The 15,839-nt window shown below is 36.9% G+C and overlaps 1 protein-coding gene across 1 annotated transcript in view; it reads left to right on the forward strand.

Moving 5' to 3' along the window:
* TMTC2 (transmembrane and tetratricopeptide repeat containing 2) overlaps positions 1-15,839 on the forward strand; it is a 456,219-nt gene that overhangs the window by 345,558 nt on the left and 94,822 nt on the right. The window contains exon 9 of the mRNA XM_012647366.1: positions 10,667-10,748. Within this exon, the coding sequence (XP_012502820.1) occupies positions 10,667-10,748 (82 nt within the window). The remainder of the gene's footprint in view (positions 1-10,666; positions 10,749-15,839) is intronic.

Consider the following 15,839-nt stretch of genomic DNA (forward strand, 5'->3'; position numbering starts at 1 on the left):
TTCATCTATAGCCATTTACTTTGCAGAATGATGTGTGAATATAACAGATTTGAATGAAATTGTATTTTGATTAATAAAGTTTTGTTTCTATGAAATAGCAGATATCTGTATGTTATAATATTCAGAATCAACTATAATTATTCAACTTTTTTAAAATTCTGAGATTGGTAGCAGCTTGAACTCTGCTAACTACTTCAATCTGAGTTTGCCAAATCATGTCAGCGTTTCAAAGAGAAATGGTCCTTTTGGAAAATACATATTTTGACGGAGGTGGGGGGCGGGAGAAAGGGGGTATATTCTTGAACTGTCATCAGTATTTATACGATTTTTCCAGTTTGATCAAAAGTGAGTTCTAAGTTCTTTTAACTGTACCTTCAGTTGCCAACTTTGGTCCCTGTTTTCTTTTTTTCAAATTCCCTGAATCCTAAAGGCAAATTTTGCCTACAGTCTACTAAGACATTCCAGAATAAGAGACAATTTGGTTAATAAGGAAGTATTTTATTATCAGAGTTCTTTATGTGGGTGCGTTACAAGAATGATATTTTAAATACATCAAAAATAATCATATATGTCCATGATTTGCCTTTGGGTAAATGGATTTAGGTATAAAAGGCCTAGTTAAAGAGTGCTCACAAAATGTTGTTGTGCTATACTTCTTAGATATGTTTTTACCTCATTTAATCCTTGTCAGATGGTGTACTTTAGCTACTGCTGTCTCTGTTACACAAAGATCATGATAGCTAACATTTGTTGAGCACTTACTATGTACTATGCACTGCTATAAGAGCTTTCCGTGTACTCTCACAGTTACAAACTGCATCAAGAAGTATCATCATTATTGCTTAGAAAGAACTGAATTTCTTGAAATGTTAAGTAACTTGCCCATGTAGCCCATCTATTCTAGGGATCATCCTTGAGGAGATAATTAAACTCAAATCTGAGTCCCAAGCCCATGTTCTTTCCTCTATACCAATGCTTCTTTTTAAATAACATATCAGTACTTATTTTAAAATAGAAAGGACTTTAAATGATTTAAAAATGTAATAGCTTAGATCCCCCCCACATCTTCAAAGCTCCATTTTTGTGTTTTCCATAGTATGACACTACATACCCCAATGTTTACGTTCATTCTACTATATGTTGAGAAGCCGAGTCAGTCACACGTTTCTTCCAAAGCTTGCACTGTATTTATAGCAGTTGTGCAAGGAATTATGTTAAGTTGACTAAACTGCCAACCTACTTGTTAAAATATACCTCTGCATTTGGTAAAACTGCTCTAATGCAGTGATCCCCAACCTTTTTGGCCCAGCTGGTTTCATAGAAGACAGTTTTTCCATGGACTTTGGGGGAGTTGTGTGTGGGAAATGGTTTCGGGATGATTTAAGCACATTACATTTATTGTGCAGTCAAACCTCTCTGCTAATGATAATCTGTTTTTGCAGCCTCTCCCCAATGGTAGCATCACCACCTCAGCTCATCAGGCATCAGATCCTTACAAGGACCACGCAACCTAAATCCCTCTCGCGTGCAGTTTACAGTAGGGTCCACACTCCTATGGGAACCTAAAGCTGCCACTGATCTGACAGGAGGTGGAGCTTATGCGGTGAGGCTATTGATGGGGAGCTGCTGTAAATACAGATGAAGCTTTGCTCACTCACCTGCTGCTCACCTCCTGCTGTGCGGCCCAGTTCCTCACAGGCCATGGACAGACTGGTACTGGTCCATGGCCTGGAGGTTGGGGACTGCGTCTCTAATGACTGAGAATGTCAGTTAAGTCACTCTTGCATCTCAAAGATAAATCTGCCAACTCAGGCGACAATTAACCTGCACAATGAGATGAAGACAATTCAGGAGGTTAATGTTTAGTGAGTCCTGTGCAGCCTACATCACACATTTTTCCTACCAAGGACAGGGACGTCTTAGAGGTTGACGGTGATAACTTAGCCCTGAGTTGGACTACTATTAAATTGTCTATCTAGAGGCAAAGAAGTTCAGGCATTCTGTTCTACATCACCATGTCACCTCTGTACTCAATTTTTTCCTATTAGTGGCCCACTGTGAAATTACACATTTTCTCTGTCAGAAAGAAAGGGAGAGAATCTTATTTTGTAATAATGCCAAAACCATGTGTGTGCTTCAACGAGCACACCATAATACTAGGACTTGGGACAGGTCCAGTCCGGCAATATGCTTGTCATTTGTATTTATACATACAGATTTGTTCTGCTGGTAACATGCCAGGCTATGGCCATTTGTGTGTGTTTTCTCCTTTCCACCTAGTTTAAATGTTCCTATGATTCTAAATACACTACCTCTAGTCACTTCACACTCTAGAAGTGAAAGCAAATGAGTAATGCTTACTAAACATTGCTGTTTTCAATAGGTTGTTCTTTGCAAGTAGCAGAAAATTATCATTTACAGAAGGTGGCTCAGGAGTCATTAGCTTGGCAGAAAGTAGAAATCTGGTTAAGTTTAGTTGTTAAGTAACCTTGTATTGTTAAATAAATGTGTTTTGAGTTGGCTGGTATCAAATTATCACCTGTAAGCGGCAAGTCCTTTTAAATGGTGTTAAAATATGAAAAAAAAATTCCATTAGACAGAATTTCTAAATAATCTTCCTAATTTGGATCTTGCAAAGAGAAATTTTAAGCAACCAGCACTGGGACTGACTAGATAGTCCATTGCTTTTATGCCTGGCTGACTTTTCCTCCATCTGGAGTCAGCTTAAATATGCCTCCTCCTTTTTAAATCCTCCCCTGACTCTCTCAGGCAGAATAGATGCCCTGGTCTCTGTTTTCTCCTTAGGGACTTACTGTACGTATGTCTCCTGAGAGCCCTTTTAAGTAAAATGTTCAGTTGGTGAGGACCTACCTCTAGAGTTGGCAGGATATTACACCATGTATAAGAGCAGCAATTATCTTATTTCATCTTTACCTATCCAATACCTCACATGATTCCAGGGATATAGTAGGTTCTCTCTGTACATGATGAAGAAAGGATGGATGCATGAGTTTTCCTTTAAACTACTCCATAAAGTTTATATTTAAATAACATAATGATTCTTGGTAGTAAACTTCTGGAACATGCCTATAATGTAATAACACAAACTGTGAAGCCAGATTGTCTCCAAATCCCAACTCTGCCAGATCAAGCTCTCCTGCACCTTGAGGAAGGTACTTACCTTCTCTGTCTCTCAGTTTCTTCTTTTGTAAACAGAGATTATAGTAGTGTCTCAGGTATGTTACGAAGATTTGTGACAATATGTATAAAGTGCCTGGAACAATGCATGGTGCATAGTAAGCTACTCTGTAATGTCTCTGTTCTTACTATATAACCCACTAGAAAAATGAGGATTGCAGTGTGCTATGACAACAAACTATTCTTGAAAAATGTGTTTTGCTAAAGAGAGAAGACGAATGGAAACACAATGATACTTACATTCCCATGGTTTTGTGCTGTGGAAGGATGTCTTTGTGAATGTCCTCGTTGAGTGTCTTGGGGAATGGAGAGCTGAGGTCATAGGGACACCTCACTAATGCTGTTGGTGGAGCTCAGTGGTTTCATCTGGTGGGATGTGGTAGTGTCATAAGAGCCATGTGACTCCTCTGAGTCAAGTGAATTCTTGTGAGAGATAAACAAGAATTAGGGCCACTCTAGACTTTTTATCCAAGTCAAAAAGGGGGTTCTGTTATAAATACATTGGAACAGTGGGTGGACATAGAGCAGTTTCAGGAAAACCAGAATTATTTTGGAGCACTATACACTTTCAATATATATGTGGCCTAGTTTGCTTAAGAAATCTTTCTAGGCTATTCCACCTTTGATGGGCATCTTTACCTTAAAATTGCTTTCAGAAGATAAATAAGTCATTTATTTCATCTTTTTAATTTCATTCATTAGTACAGAATATGAACTACAAGTTTCTTTTTTTTTTTGCCTACGATTGAATTAGATTTTTTGTTTATATAAATTTATAGGGTACAAGTGTAATTTTACTAGATACGTAGATTCTACAGCGGTGAAGTCGCCTTTTAGAATATCCGTCATCTGAACAACGTACATTTACCCATTAGGTCATTTCTCATTATCCAGCTCTCTCACCCTTCCAAGTCTCCATTGTCCATCATTCCACATCCTACATCCTTGTGTATATATTATTTAGCTCCCGCTTATGAGCGATAACGTGCGATATTTCTCTTTCTGTGTCTGACTTGTTTCACTTAAGACAGTGGCCTCCAGTTTTATCCATGTTGCTGCAAAAGATATGATTTCATTCTTTTTCGTGGCTGAAGATTATTCCATTGTGTACCACATTTTCTTTATGCAATCATTTGTCGATGGACACTGAGGTTGAGTCTATATCTTTGCTATTGTAAATAGTGGTGTGATAAACATAAAAGTGCAGATATCTTTTTGATATAATGATTTATTTTCCTTTGCATAGATAGCCCATAGCAGGATTGCTGGATTGATGGCAGTTCTATTTTTAGTTCTTTGAGAGATTTCCATATTGTTTTCCATAGAAGTTGTGCTAATTTACATTCCCACCAACACCGTAAGCATTCCCTTTCTCCGCATTTTCACCACACCTGTTGTTTTTTGTCTTTTTTAATGATAGCCATTCTGACTGGGTTAAGATGATACCTCATACTGATTTTAATTGCATTTCTCTGATTAGTGATATTGAGCATTTCTTCATATACCTCTTGGCCATTTGTATGTCTTCTTTTAAAAAATATCTATTTATGGAATATGGACTACAGTTGACTTTACATCTTAGCTACTTTCCCCAGTCTTAGTGTCAGCTAGTAGACCTGGGAAGAAGGGCCAATTCCTCTCCCCTGTGGTAAACTGGAAAGCAATGGAAGCCAAAGAGGATAACACAAATTAAGAAATTAACTTTTCTTTAAATTTTTAATCACTTCCTCTGAATTTAATGTCATTTTTTTCTAATAGAAAATTGTAACCAATAGAGTTTAGTTTACCCAGGTCCTTTGATATACAACTGAAAAAAATGAAACTCATTCAAATTAGTGGCTTTTCTTGGATGTTCACCTTTGTGGTCTCAGAACCAGACTAGAACTCACGTTTCTCTTATTAAAGCCTATGCTCTTTTTAGTATACTGGCTAAATCGTCAAAGAATTTTGTATCTAAATAAATTAAACAACCCTCTACGTCCCTTACAGCTGAGGCTTTCTACAAATACATATATATGTAAAAATTAGGAAATTGTTTACATCTGGCTTCATCCTCTTACAAGAGCATTTGGATTTGAGAGCAAGTGGCACTCTGCCAGTGACAAATGGAAGCGCTGAGATTGCCTTCCCATCATCCGCTACCTTTTATGGTGTCGAGGGATTTCTTGCTCTCCTTTGTGACCCAGCTGCAAAGCAGCTGTTGTTTGGACTTCTGCCTTTCCACTCTTACAAGGCAGCTTTCCGAACCATCCCCACAAAGTTTAAACTTCTGCAGCCCAAGTGTCAACTCTGAGTTTTGTGAGCTCGCACAGGCCCTGTGGGGGCCAGTCAGCATAGCAGCTTCCCGTGCTATTCCTGCACAGTTTGGATGGAGGGATGCAGTGCATGCTCGTAGAATACCCCTTGCACCTACAGTCCTGCGGAATGGTTGCAGTTGTTGCCGACACCTAATATTTGAGGGCTTTCTAATTGCTCTAATTCCCTAAAAGGAGATCACATTGGCCGCTTTATCTTTACAAAGAAAAGTTTTCTGTTGGAGACCATTTTTTCATGACCCTTTGGTGCCATCTCAAGGATCACAGAATGCTGATAAAATATGTGGCTTCTTGTTTTCCTTGTGGAGAGCAGGTGTTGTCAATGCTAGCAGTAGGCATGAAGTTCTAAGTATCACTCAAGCCTCAAGATTTAATCGGATTTACCACTGGAAACTATGTTATCTATCACTTAGGCAGCAACACTTCTCAAGGAGTGTAGGCATTTAAGAAGTGTTTTGAGTGTTTGCTTTTGCAAGATGTTTAACATTCTTCATGCATTTTTGACCACCTACTATGCATCTGGCCCTTGGCTAAGTGTTGATTAAACAATTCCCCTAAAGTGGTTTACAATTAGAAGAGGAGATTACAAATGGTAATTAGAGTACATATGGTAAGTGTCACAACAAAAGTAGGAATCAAGCGTTGTTAGAGCACCCAGGAGGAAAAGACTCAGCTTGAAGAATCTGGGCAGGCTTAATTTGGTCATGCCCATAATTGGAAAATTATTTAAGACTTCTAAAAAGAGATTTTTAGGGGTTATTTTCCCTCCTAATTTTAAACTAAACTAAGAAAAAAACCTGTACATTAATTTTTATGCCCAGTCGTGATTTACATTTTGATTTTCTGTGTTCTTTTCAAAACCCTCATGTGTCTTGTGTCCTGCTGACACTGTTGGTCCCTCCCTTTCACAGCCTGGCATATTGATGGAGCCGTCTGTAATTGCTCTGTCCATTTCCTTAACTGCCCTCCACCCCATTCTACCCACTTCTGACGTCAAGACCTATTAAACACACCTTACTGAGGTCACCAATGATCTGTTACTAAATCCAGTGGATATTTTCTAGCATTTGACACAATTGACTTACTACTGTTTGCTTGAGACACCAGATCACTTTACCTTCAACCCCTTGGTTCAACCTAATTAACAAAGCCCACCCTTGACATCTCAGGTGTCTGAAAGGTATGTTAATCTCTACAATTCTCAAAACTGAGCTCTGAGTCTTGCCTCCTAAACCCGGCTTTCTTCCATTATTTACCACTTTCCCTTCAGTTTCACAGTCCAGAAGCCTCGAGGTCATCCTTGTTACTCCACCTCCTTCATCACATCCCCTGCCTGCCCTGTCCGTCTTGTCATTCGGTCTGTTTTATCGAAATCTCTCTCCTGCCAGTTCACTAACCGTAGCTTCACGGTCACCTGCCTCCTTTCCTTCTGTCCCCATTGCACTCTGTTATCCTCACTACCCTCAGGGTGATATTTATTAATACAAAACAGCAGATGACATCTTGGGATGACTGATCAGCCAGGTATACTCTGCTCTTGCTTACTTTTTCACTTTCACTCCTCTCTGCCTCGCTCACCCTGGGCTTCACACAGGTTTTTTTTTTTTCTTCTTCTTCTTCTTCTTTTTATTCTTGCCACAGGTATTTTGCCTTTGCTGTGCCTCTCCTGAGAATACTTTCATCTCCCCATCCATTAGTTAATCATATACATCTTTTGATTTTTAGATTAGGCACCAGTTCCTTTGGAAACCCTCCCTGAATACTTAACCTACATCAAACCAACTGTCAGAGGTCAAGTCCCAGCTACTGTTTTTTCCATACTCTTAACAGCTGCAGTTTTGCAAGCTTCACCAGAGCAGGAATTGTATCTGCTGCTCACGGTTTTTATCCTAGTGCTTAACACGGTGCTGGGCGCATGGGAAGTACTCAATAAATATTTGTCAAATTAAGGGAATCAAGGAATAAATTGAATTGCTAAAATTTCGCTGTTTTAATTAAAAGCAGATATTTTGGTTTGTAATGGAAAGATAAATTATAGGCATAATTCTAACATCTGAAAATGGCCCATTTTAATATCCATAATGATTTGCATAATTTTCAAGTAAAACTTTAGAATATACTTATATTTACCTATAACTTAATTACAAATTTGATTCAAACAGAATTTCTGCTTACTTCATCTTAGCTTCCTCAGATGTTTTAATGAAATGTCTGAATGCTGTTCTCATCAACTGAGATTGTGGATGGATAAGAGTTATGATGAGATGGTGGTTTTAACTTTGAGCTTAGTATAGCAGCACAGTGTAACAGCCTAAGTAATTTGCCCAGGTGGGGCTTACGATGTGGTTGTATCCTATCAAATCACCTCCACTGAAATGTTATTACAGTACGCGTGGATGACCCCTTAAGCTTGAAGGTAGAATATACAAGAGAACAGATGTAGAAAGGAAATGAAAATTGTAATATAACAGGAAATCTGAGTCAGCTAAACACTTTAGTTATGTAATATTTATAGAAGTTAGCCCTTCTGTGTTTATACTTTAAAATCTAACAATTTTACTCACAATGTCAAAGCTATGTAGCAAGCAACAGTTAAACTTGAATTTTAAAAATTATCAGATTTTAAAATAACATGTTTATGAAAGGCATAGTTACTTATAATTTGAAGTGGTTATTTAAAATGGTTCCCTATGTTTACATCTTATAATGATTTTAATATATTTTTATTCAAAACATTAAAATTATAAGTAGGTGAGGGGTTTTTGTTTTTTGCTATTACTTTTCCTTTTTGCTCCCTTCTTGGCATTCTTGCAAGTCTTCTCCTTTTACTTCTCACTCAAGGTGCCAGATATCCAGTATTCTAATTTCCTGCCATTCTCGTCTATGGCACCCTATTCGGCCAGTCTTTCTGAATTAGTCTTCCGTACTCACCTGCTCTAGCATCTCAAACAGAACTCCATGACTCCACTACGTGTGTACCTTCCTACTGACATTTGCTCCCACAATTTTCCCAGGTGTTATTTTCCCAGGTGAATAAATAATACCTACATTCACCCACATATACCATGTAAAAAGTTGTGCAACCATCTTTGACTTTTCTTTTTCTATTACCTGATTGGCCACTTATCTTCAAAAGAGATCCCAAATGTAATCACTTCTCACCACTTCCATTGCTGTCACCCTTGTCTAAGCTGTGGAGTATTAACAACCTCCTAAGTGATCTCTCTGCTTTCTCTTCTGTCCTCCCTTTGGTTTTCCCCCCAATAATCTAAGTGTGGTTTTCTAAGTATAAATGATATCATATTGTTATAGGTCATGTCTATTAATAAATAGAGGTGACTTCACCTCTATTCAAAATCTTCCCTCATGTCCCTTCCTTGTAAAAAGAAATTCCAGTGCTTCAGCAGCACATACACTGAGAGGGAGATGATACAGAAAAGATCAGCATGACTCCTGCACAAGGATGTCACACAAATTTGGGAAGCATTCCATATTTGCACAGCTCCCAGAGGCTGTCCAACCCTTTGTAGGTTATTACCTAAGGAACTGTGAGTCAAACCAACATGTGGCATCCAATATTGAAACTGATGTTCACTACCAAAAAGAAAAACGAAATTTCAGCCTCCTTGCAGAATTTTGTTAGGCCCTACGTGATCTGGTCCCTCCTGTCATACTCCTTCTGTCTGTGCATTCCTCTTTTTTTTTTTGAAGTCAGAATGTTGTGAGAAACATTACAGGGAATTTTAAAGTTTTAATTATTGAGTATTTTCTAAGACTTGTGATTTAAAGAGGAGTTAATGAAAGGAGTAGCATTATTAAAATGATAGAAGAAATGAGGGAGTCAGTTTTCTGATCATTTGGTTATCACTAGCTGTAGGTGGTAGAGGCTGTGGGCTATGTCTCAACTACTAGAATAATGAATGAATGGAAGGATGGTAGCAATGGTGAACTTGAACGAGAACATGAACAAAAGAGAAGGCAGTATGGAGAAATGATCAAAGTTGCATTCAATGTAGAATACTAGGTTAATTATATAACCTCTAACTCTGGAAAATTGTTCTTCATAACTGTGGTTATAAAAATATGTGTGAAGTAAGAAAAAAAGTTGCCTGAGGTTTGTATGGGTAGATAGTATTAAATATATAAATTGGGAGGAATGGGCAGATAAAGCCATTTCTCTTTACCATGGTCCCGTGGCTTTGGACACCACCCAGTGCCTTGCTCCCATTCTCAGTCACCATAGATCTTCATTCCAGCCATGCCAGACAAAATAGAACTGCTCCAGGGAAGTCATTCTTAGGGCTGTCAGCAGACCTTGGACCACCCCTTTCTGTTACAACAAAGACAGTTGTGGTTCAAAGCAGTAGCTAGGTGGTCAATGTATAGTTTTAGAATCTATTTGGATTATGATATTGTTTCATGAAAATCAATTTATTGCATGCAAATCTTTCCCCCTTAATTTTGGTGGGTTTTGTGTGTGTGTGTGTGTGTGTGTGTGTGTGTGTGTGAGAGAGAGAGAGAGAGAAAGAGAGAGAGAGAATGATGGCAATGTTTATTAATACTTAAAACTACAGATGGCCAGGAAGTTGATCTAGCTTTAGATTAAATCCTGGATTAGAGAATTTGAGTCCTGAATGATAGCAAGAATAAGCAGTAGCTGCTTGAGAGCAGCTACTGCTTATTGGCTTCTTTTTCTCATCTATAAAGTGAGTGGTTAAGACCAAATCATCTCAAAAGTTAAAATGGCCATACTTCTTTACAAGGAAAAAGAAGGAATGAAGAAGAAGCAAGCTGAAGGCAGAAAATAAAATATAGAATGAAAATGTTCCCTTAAAACTGTCTTATCCTTTTGGTTTCTGTGAAGCCATTTTTTTTTTCCATTTTTTCTCTTGCTTCACTGGCCACCTCTTTTTTGACATTTTTGCCAAGCTCCTTCTCACCTTCTGTTCTTTATTTTTGGTGTTTCCCAGGGTTCAGACCTCAGTCTTCTCTCTCAACATATTCTCCTTGATCACCCCCATTTAGATAAAAATAAAACACTTTTTTTTTCAATGATAATTACCAAGTAGACATCAGTTTACTTCATTTAGGCCCAAGAAGTGAAGAATCCCTCACGATCTGTTGCTGAATCATCCACTTTCTCTCTTTTCCAGGGTCGTAAGAGTGAGGCTGAAAAGTTCTTCCTGAAGGCTATCGAACTGGATCCCACCAAAGGAAACTGCTACATGCATTATGGTGAGTGGTCGATTGTCTTTTACACGTCTCCCATGTGTACTTGTAATGTTGATATGAGATTTAGGTTTTGGTGATAAAGAACATTTTAGGAGGGATTGACCCTGTTGTAGATTTAGCCTCATGCTGTATTCTTACCTTCCCACCCGAAACAGTTACATGAAAGAGGGCTGTGTGTTACAATTTCCTTTAGTAACTTTCATAGGACTTTAACAGGGAAGGCAGTTTCACCGTTTTGTTCAAGTTCAGTGTGGAGTTTAAATCAGACCTCATCAGGAAAGCATCTAACTCCTGGCCTGATGCATAGTTTGTAATGAAAATCTTAGCTTCCTTTTCATTCTAAATGATAATGTATTGTTCTTTGAGAAATGGTATTTTGAAGTTTTAGAAATTTACATTTTAGCCTCAAAATCTTGCTTTCTGGAAGATATGGCTGTATACCAGCCCATAAATGCCTAAGATTGAGGCCAAAGATAAGCTGTAAAGGCTGTAAAGCATCACTGTCTCATTCCGTTTAGCAATGAGCTTACATAACAACTCTGTCCCACTCTGCTCTGTCATTAGTAGTGAGTCATCTGTTTAGTGAGGCGAAGTATATATATGGTTTGGTGTTGGGTAAGATGTGCTTATTCCTACCAGATTTGCGGTTGGAAGGCTTTTAAGGAGCCAAAAGGCATTTACTTTTGCTGATCCCTTGGGGAAAAAAAGTGTTTTTTGGATCACTATTGGCCTTGATACATTAGTGATTATCAAGTAGTAAACTTAAAAGTGGCCAGAAATTAAATCTAAAGGAAATAAAGCTAATATGGTTGTATCATATTTAATTCCTTCTCCCAGCTTCCAGCTTGTAAAAATAAATCAGTGACAGGCTGCAAGTGTAGAAGAATGGAAATAAAAAAATGGAGGATATACTTAATCAACCACAAGTCCATTTTAAAATTTACATTGTTGTGCGTATATGTTTATAAAGCTAGGGTTCTGATGCTTTATCTTTCTGGCATAATGCAGGAGGTAATCTCACACAAGGTACTATGTAATCACTTCTGATTTTCTTTCATAATGTAGTTTTATTGCTGTCTTAAGATAGTCAACTAATTCAAATTTGCTGCGGAATTTATTTTTATTATCATAGATTTTCCCATATGAAGTATTTTAAATTAGGATTTTCTCATGCCTACTATTTTTGGTACCCGTACTGTGCATTGAAGTAGATTCATGATTGTTTTCCCTCAGTGCTAAAGGACCTCTTGTCATAGCATTTTATAAAACAGGATTTTTTTTCTGTCTTGCTGCCTGCATTTTCTTTGTCTCAGAATTTCTACTTACTGCATCTTCCAAGGTTGTTTCCCATAATATTATTGGGAATGTTCTATATTCGGGTGTTATACAATCAATTTCTTTAAACACCATCAGTGCTTTATTTGAATTTTAGTTGAAACAATCACTTTTATTAATTTTAAAAGTTGTCCTCCTTATTCTAGCTTTGTCCATCTTCTATCTTTTTAAAAAATTATTAGTTTTACATCACCTCATGCTTCTAAAATGTTTAGTAGTAGGGCATATTTCTCCCATGAGAAATTTTTGGATTTAGTTGAATGAAAGTTTAACAAACTTTTTATTTTATGTTATTTGGAAGCCAGCAATAACAAATGTCTTTAAATACATGTATAAAAACTAGTTCTTCTTAGTACCCTTGGATTAAGTTTTTTGGCATATGTACATTATTAGAAGTGTAATTATTTTCCAAGAGAGAAATTACTGCACAAGTAAATGTAATTTGATGAAATATAATGCTAGGGATTTTACGAAATTTTATTACTTTGAATATTTATTTCTACTTTGGAGTCAGAAATGAAAAGAACTCAAAATGAGGTTTCAAAAAGGAGGAGTTAAGGTAAAATTATCTATAAACAGACAGTAAGCCCTTAACTGGGTGCTCGATACACCATGCTCACTGTGCTCAGATTATAAAAAATAATGTACATTTCAAAGAATATTAATGATTTTCATTTGGAGAACTCTATTTCAAATGATTGAATTTTAGAACTGGAAGTTATTTTAAAATTATGTAACAAATCTTCAATCTCTAGATCGAAGCCTAGAGAAATGAAGTTGGCTTGTTCAAATTAGTTGAAGGTGAGTAAATTTTGGAGCCCTTGGTTACTGTCATGATTTTTTCTTCTATAACATATATTCTAGTTGTTTTTTCCCCCACGACATTGGCAAATGGACAGTAAATTGATATTTTTGATTGGTAGGCCCAGCTGTGTGCAGTTTTAGAGTGCCAGGTACATATAAGTCATGATTTAGCCTAAAATTCTTAGGAAATTCTTTTTATTAATTTTAACATTTATAAGCTGCATCTACTAGGTGCAAGGCACTGTTGTGTTTTCAGATAGCGAGTAGTGCTCTATAGGAAATAGCATGATGTCGTTCTTTAGAAGGTGATGAGGTAGGAAGTGAGATAATGTGGTCAGGTATGTGATATTTGGCAACTCTAAGCTTAATCAAGTTATTTGAAGAGACAGGTTCAGGCAGGAGAAACAGAAAGTTGAAGCTCGTGTTCCCAGCAGAGAAAGAAAGCTAATGGGACTGAAACCTACTGAACCAGGTGCAAAAATGGAAAGAGATAAGGCCACAGAGAAAGCAGAGGTAGAACCCATAGGGACTCGTCATAGACCAAGCTAAGGAGTTTGCTTTTTATTCTAAGAATAGCGGATTGGACCATGTCAAAAGACAGGATTAGAAAGTGGTCAGAGCAGAGCAAGGGAAACTCTTTAGAGAAACTATTGTGATCTTTCAGGTGAGAGATGACTGATGGTGGCTTGAATTTGGTAGTGGTTGTGGGACTGTAAATACTTATATTGAAAATACATGTTTACCTCCTTTAAAAAATTCTAAGCTAATTAGGAATAGGGAGGGCCTGTTTTCCATTTTTGTACCATCAATATCTACCATATTGCCATATACACAGTAATGTACGATGATTATTGAGCTCAGTAAGGAATGTCTTCCATTCTATAATTGAATCTGGATTACAAAATTGCCTGAAAGGATGTTCTATTTAAATTTTTATTTCTTGTTCAAGAAAATACATACTATGATTATCATATCAGTTCCTTGCCAACTTACTGGTTATATATATTCCTAGGGTGTTTATATCCACAGATTGAACGAATGCTAACATTTCCTGAGCTTAAAAATAAATGTTTAAATGAAATATATGTGTTTTGAGTCTTTTATAAATGCTTTTACAAATGCCAATGAAAATGCCAGAGTGAGGGGGTTTTGCTCTATAGGAAATCTTACTCTCTTGGGTGATTATGTGCTTTTGGTTTGCTTGTTAATGATAGAAGTGACTTGGAAAATACCATCCAGTTGGGACTAGACGAAGGAAATTATAGGACTTTGTATTGGCTGTAATGATAATTAGAAGGCAATATTTAAAGATGTTATCAGTTATTTGTATTTTGAATCCACTGACCTTATGTCTGGCGAAAGGGATTGCATTGCAGATTGCCTTTTTTTCTTCAGATTGACTTGCAAGAAAGAAAGCTAGGGAGGTTTATACAAATGGTTTAATAGATCAGTTAAATATTGGGCTCTATGATATCTACAGTCTCTGGGATTCAGATTCCAACCTGTAAAGTGAAAAGGTTGATATGGACTCCCAAAATGTTTCTAATACTCAGATTTCATGTTGTCTATAATTTATACTCAATTTCTCACAGTTCTTTTATCAAAAGTTATAAGAAATATGTAGAAAATAAGTTTCAAACTATAGGATCAGTAATATTATATTTACATCTTGTCCAGCTTACAGTGTATTCCCATGTCCACAAAACAAACTGTGTAAAAGTATTTATGGAATTCAGTTTATAAATCTTAAAGGTGAGGATTTGGTGCCTTGGTATCTCATATGGGCCTGTAATTCAAGGGATTCGCTATGGATTCTCCTATGCCTCCAGTAGGAAGCTTTTGCTGAAAGAATGAGGATCGAGACAAGAAGTCCCTGTTTTAAAAAATTATTGGAAAAATAATTTTTTGCAGATAGAATGTATTATAAATCTTTCTGTTGGTGCAAAGCAGTAAATTTGGTGGAGATTGAATGAATAATTTAAATCAATAAACATTTGTTATAAGGTATCTACTATTTATAAACCCTGGTAGAGGGGAATTCATTAGATATTTAGGACAGACATGTGGAAAATGGGGCACATTGTGATAAATGCTATTGAAATGAAGTACTTTTTTATGTAGACTTTTGACAGTTGTTTCTTTTCCTGTCTACCTCCTAACAATGAGTCTCTGAGAGCCTGTAGCCCCATTTTTTTTGTTATTGATACTCTGGGTGGTGATGATCTTTTGCAAGGGTTTAGCTTTATACTGTTGAATCCCGAACCTCTTACTTCTAGCCTCCAGCTCAGTATTGAGCACCATACCAGATGTAGTGACAGAGTAGGGAATAAGACAGGCTCCAGTGAGCTTACAAACTGATGAAGGAGGCACAAATTGTAAAAATAATGATTTAATTACAATTAGTTTAAAAAGGATCAGTTATTTTATAATTCTTCCTCCTGAGCCCATAGAAAAGTGTAGAATTTTAAAAAGCTATTGTTATCTGCGTTGTTGTTATTTGGTTTATCTGTCAATTTTAGAATCCTACTACATTTATCAAACACTTTGTCATCTACCTTTTGTTTTCTTGTCCCTGATAGTTTTTGCTCATTGTCCAACTCTGGTGAGATAGGATCCCAATTACATTTGAGAAAATGGAAGTTCAGAATTTTTAAGTGACTTTCTGGATCAGAAACTTTCAACATACTTACTGGAGAAAGAACTTGAAAAGCCCTTTCAACTTTTAAGTCCAAAAATTTCTTCTGTTAATATTGTACACAGTTTTTTCCTTAGAAAGGTACTCCAGCCCATTTTGTGTTGCTATAACAGAATACCTGAGACTTGGATAATTTATAAAGAAAATTTATTTAGCTAACAGTTTTGCAGGCTGGGAAATTCTTGATTTCGATGATGATTTTGATGATCAAGAAGGACATGGCTCTGGCTTCTATGAGGGCTTGCGTGCTGCATCATAAC

Source organism: Propithecus coquereli, unplaced genomic scaffold (genome assembly GCF_000956105.1).
Source record: "Propithecus coquereli isolate 6110/MARCELLA unplaced genomic scaffold, Pcoq_1.0 Scaffold264, whole genome shotgun sequence".
Taxonomy (NCBI): Eukaryota; Metazoa; Chordata; class Mammalia; order Primates; family Indriidae; genus Propithecus; species Propithecus coquereli.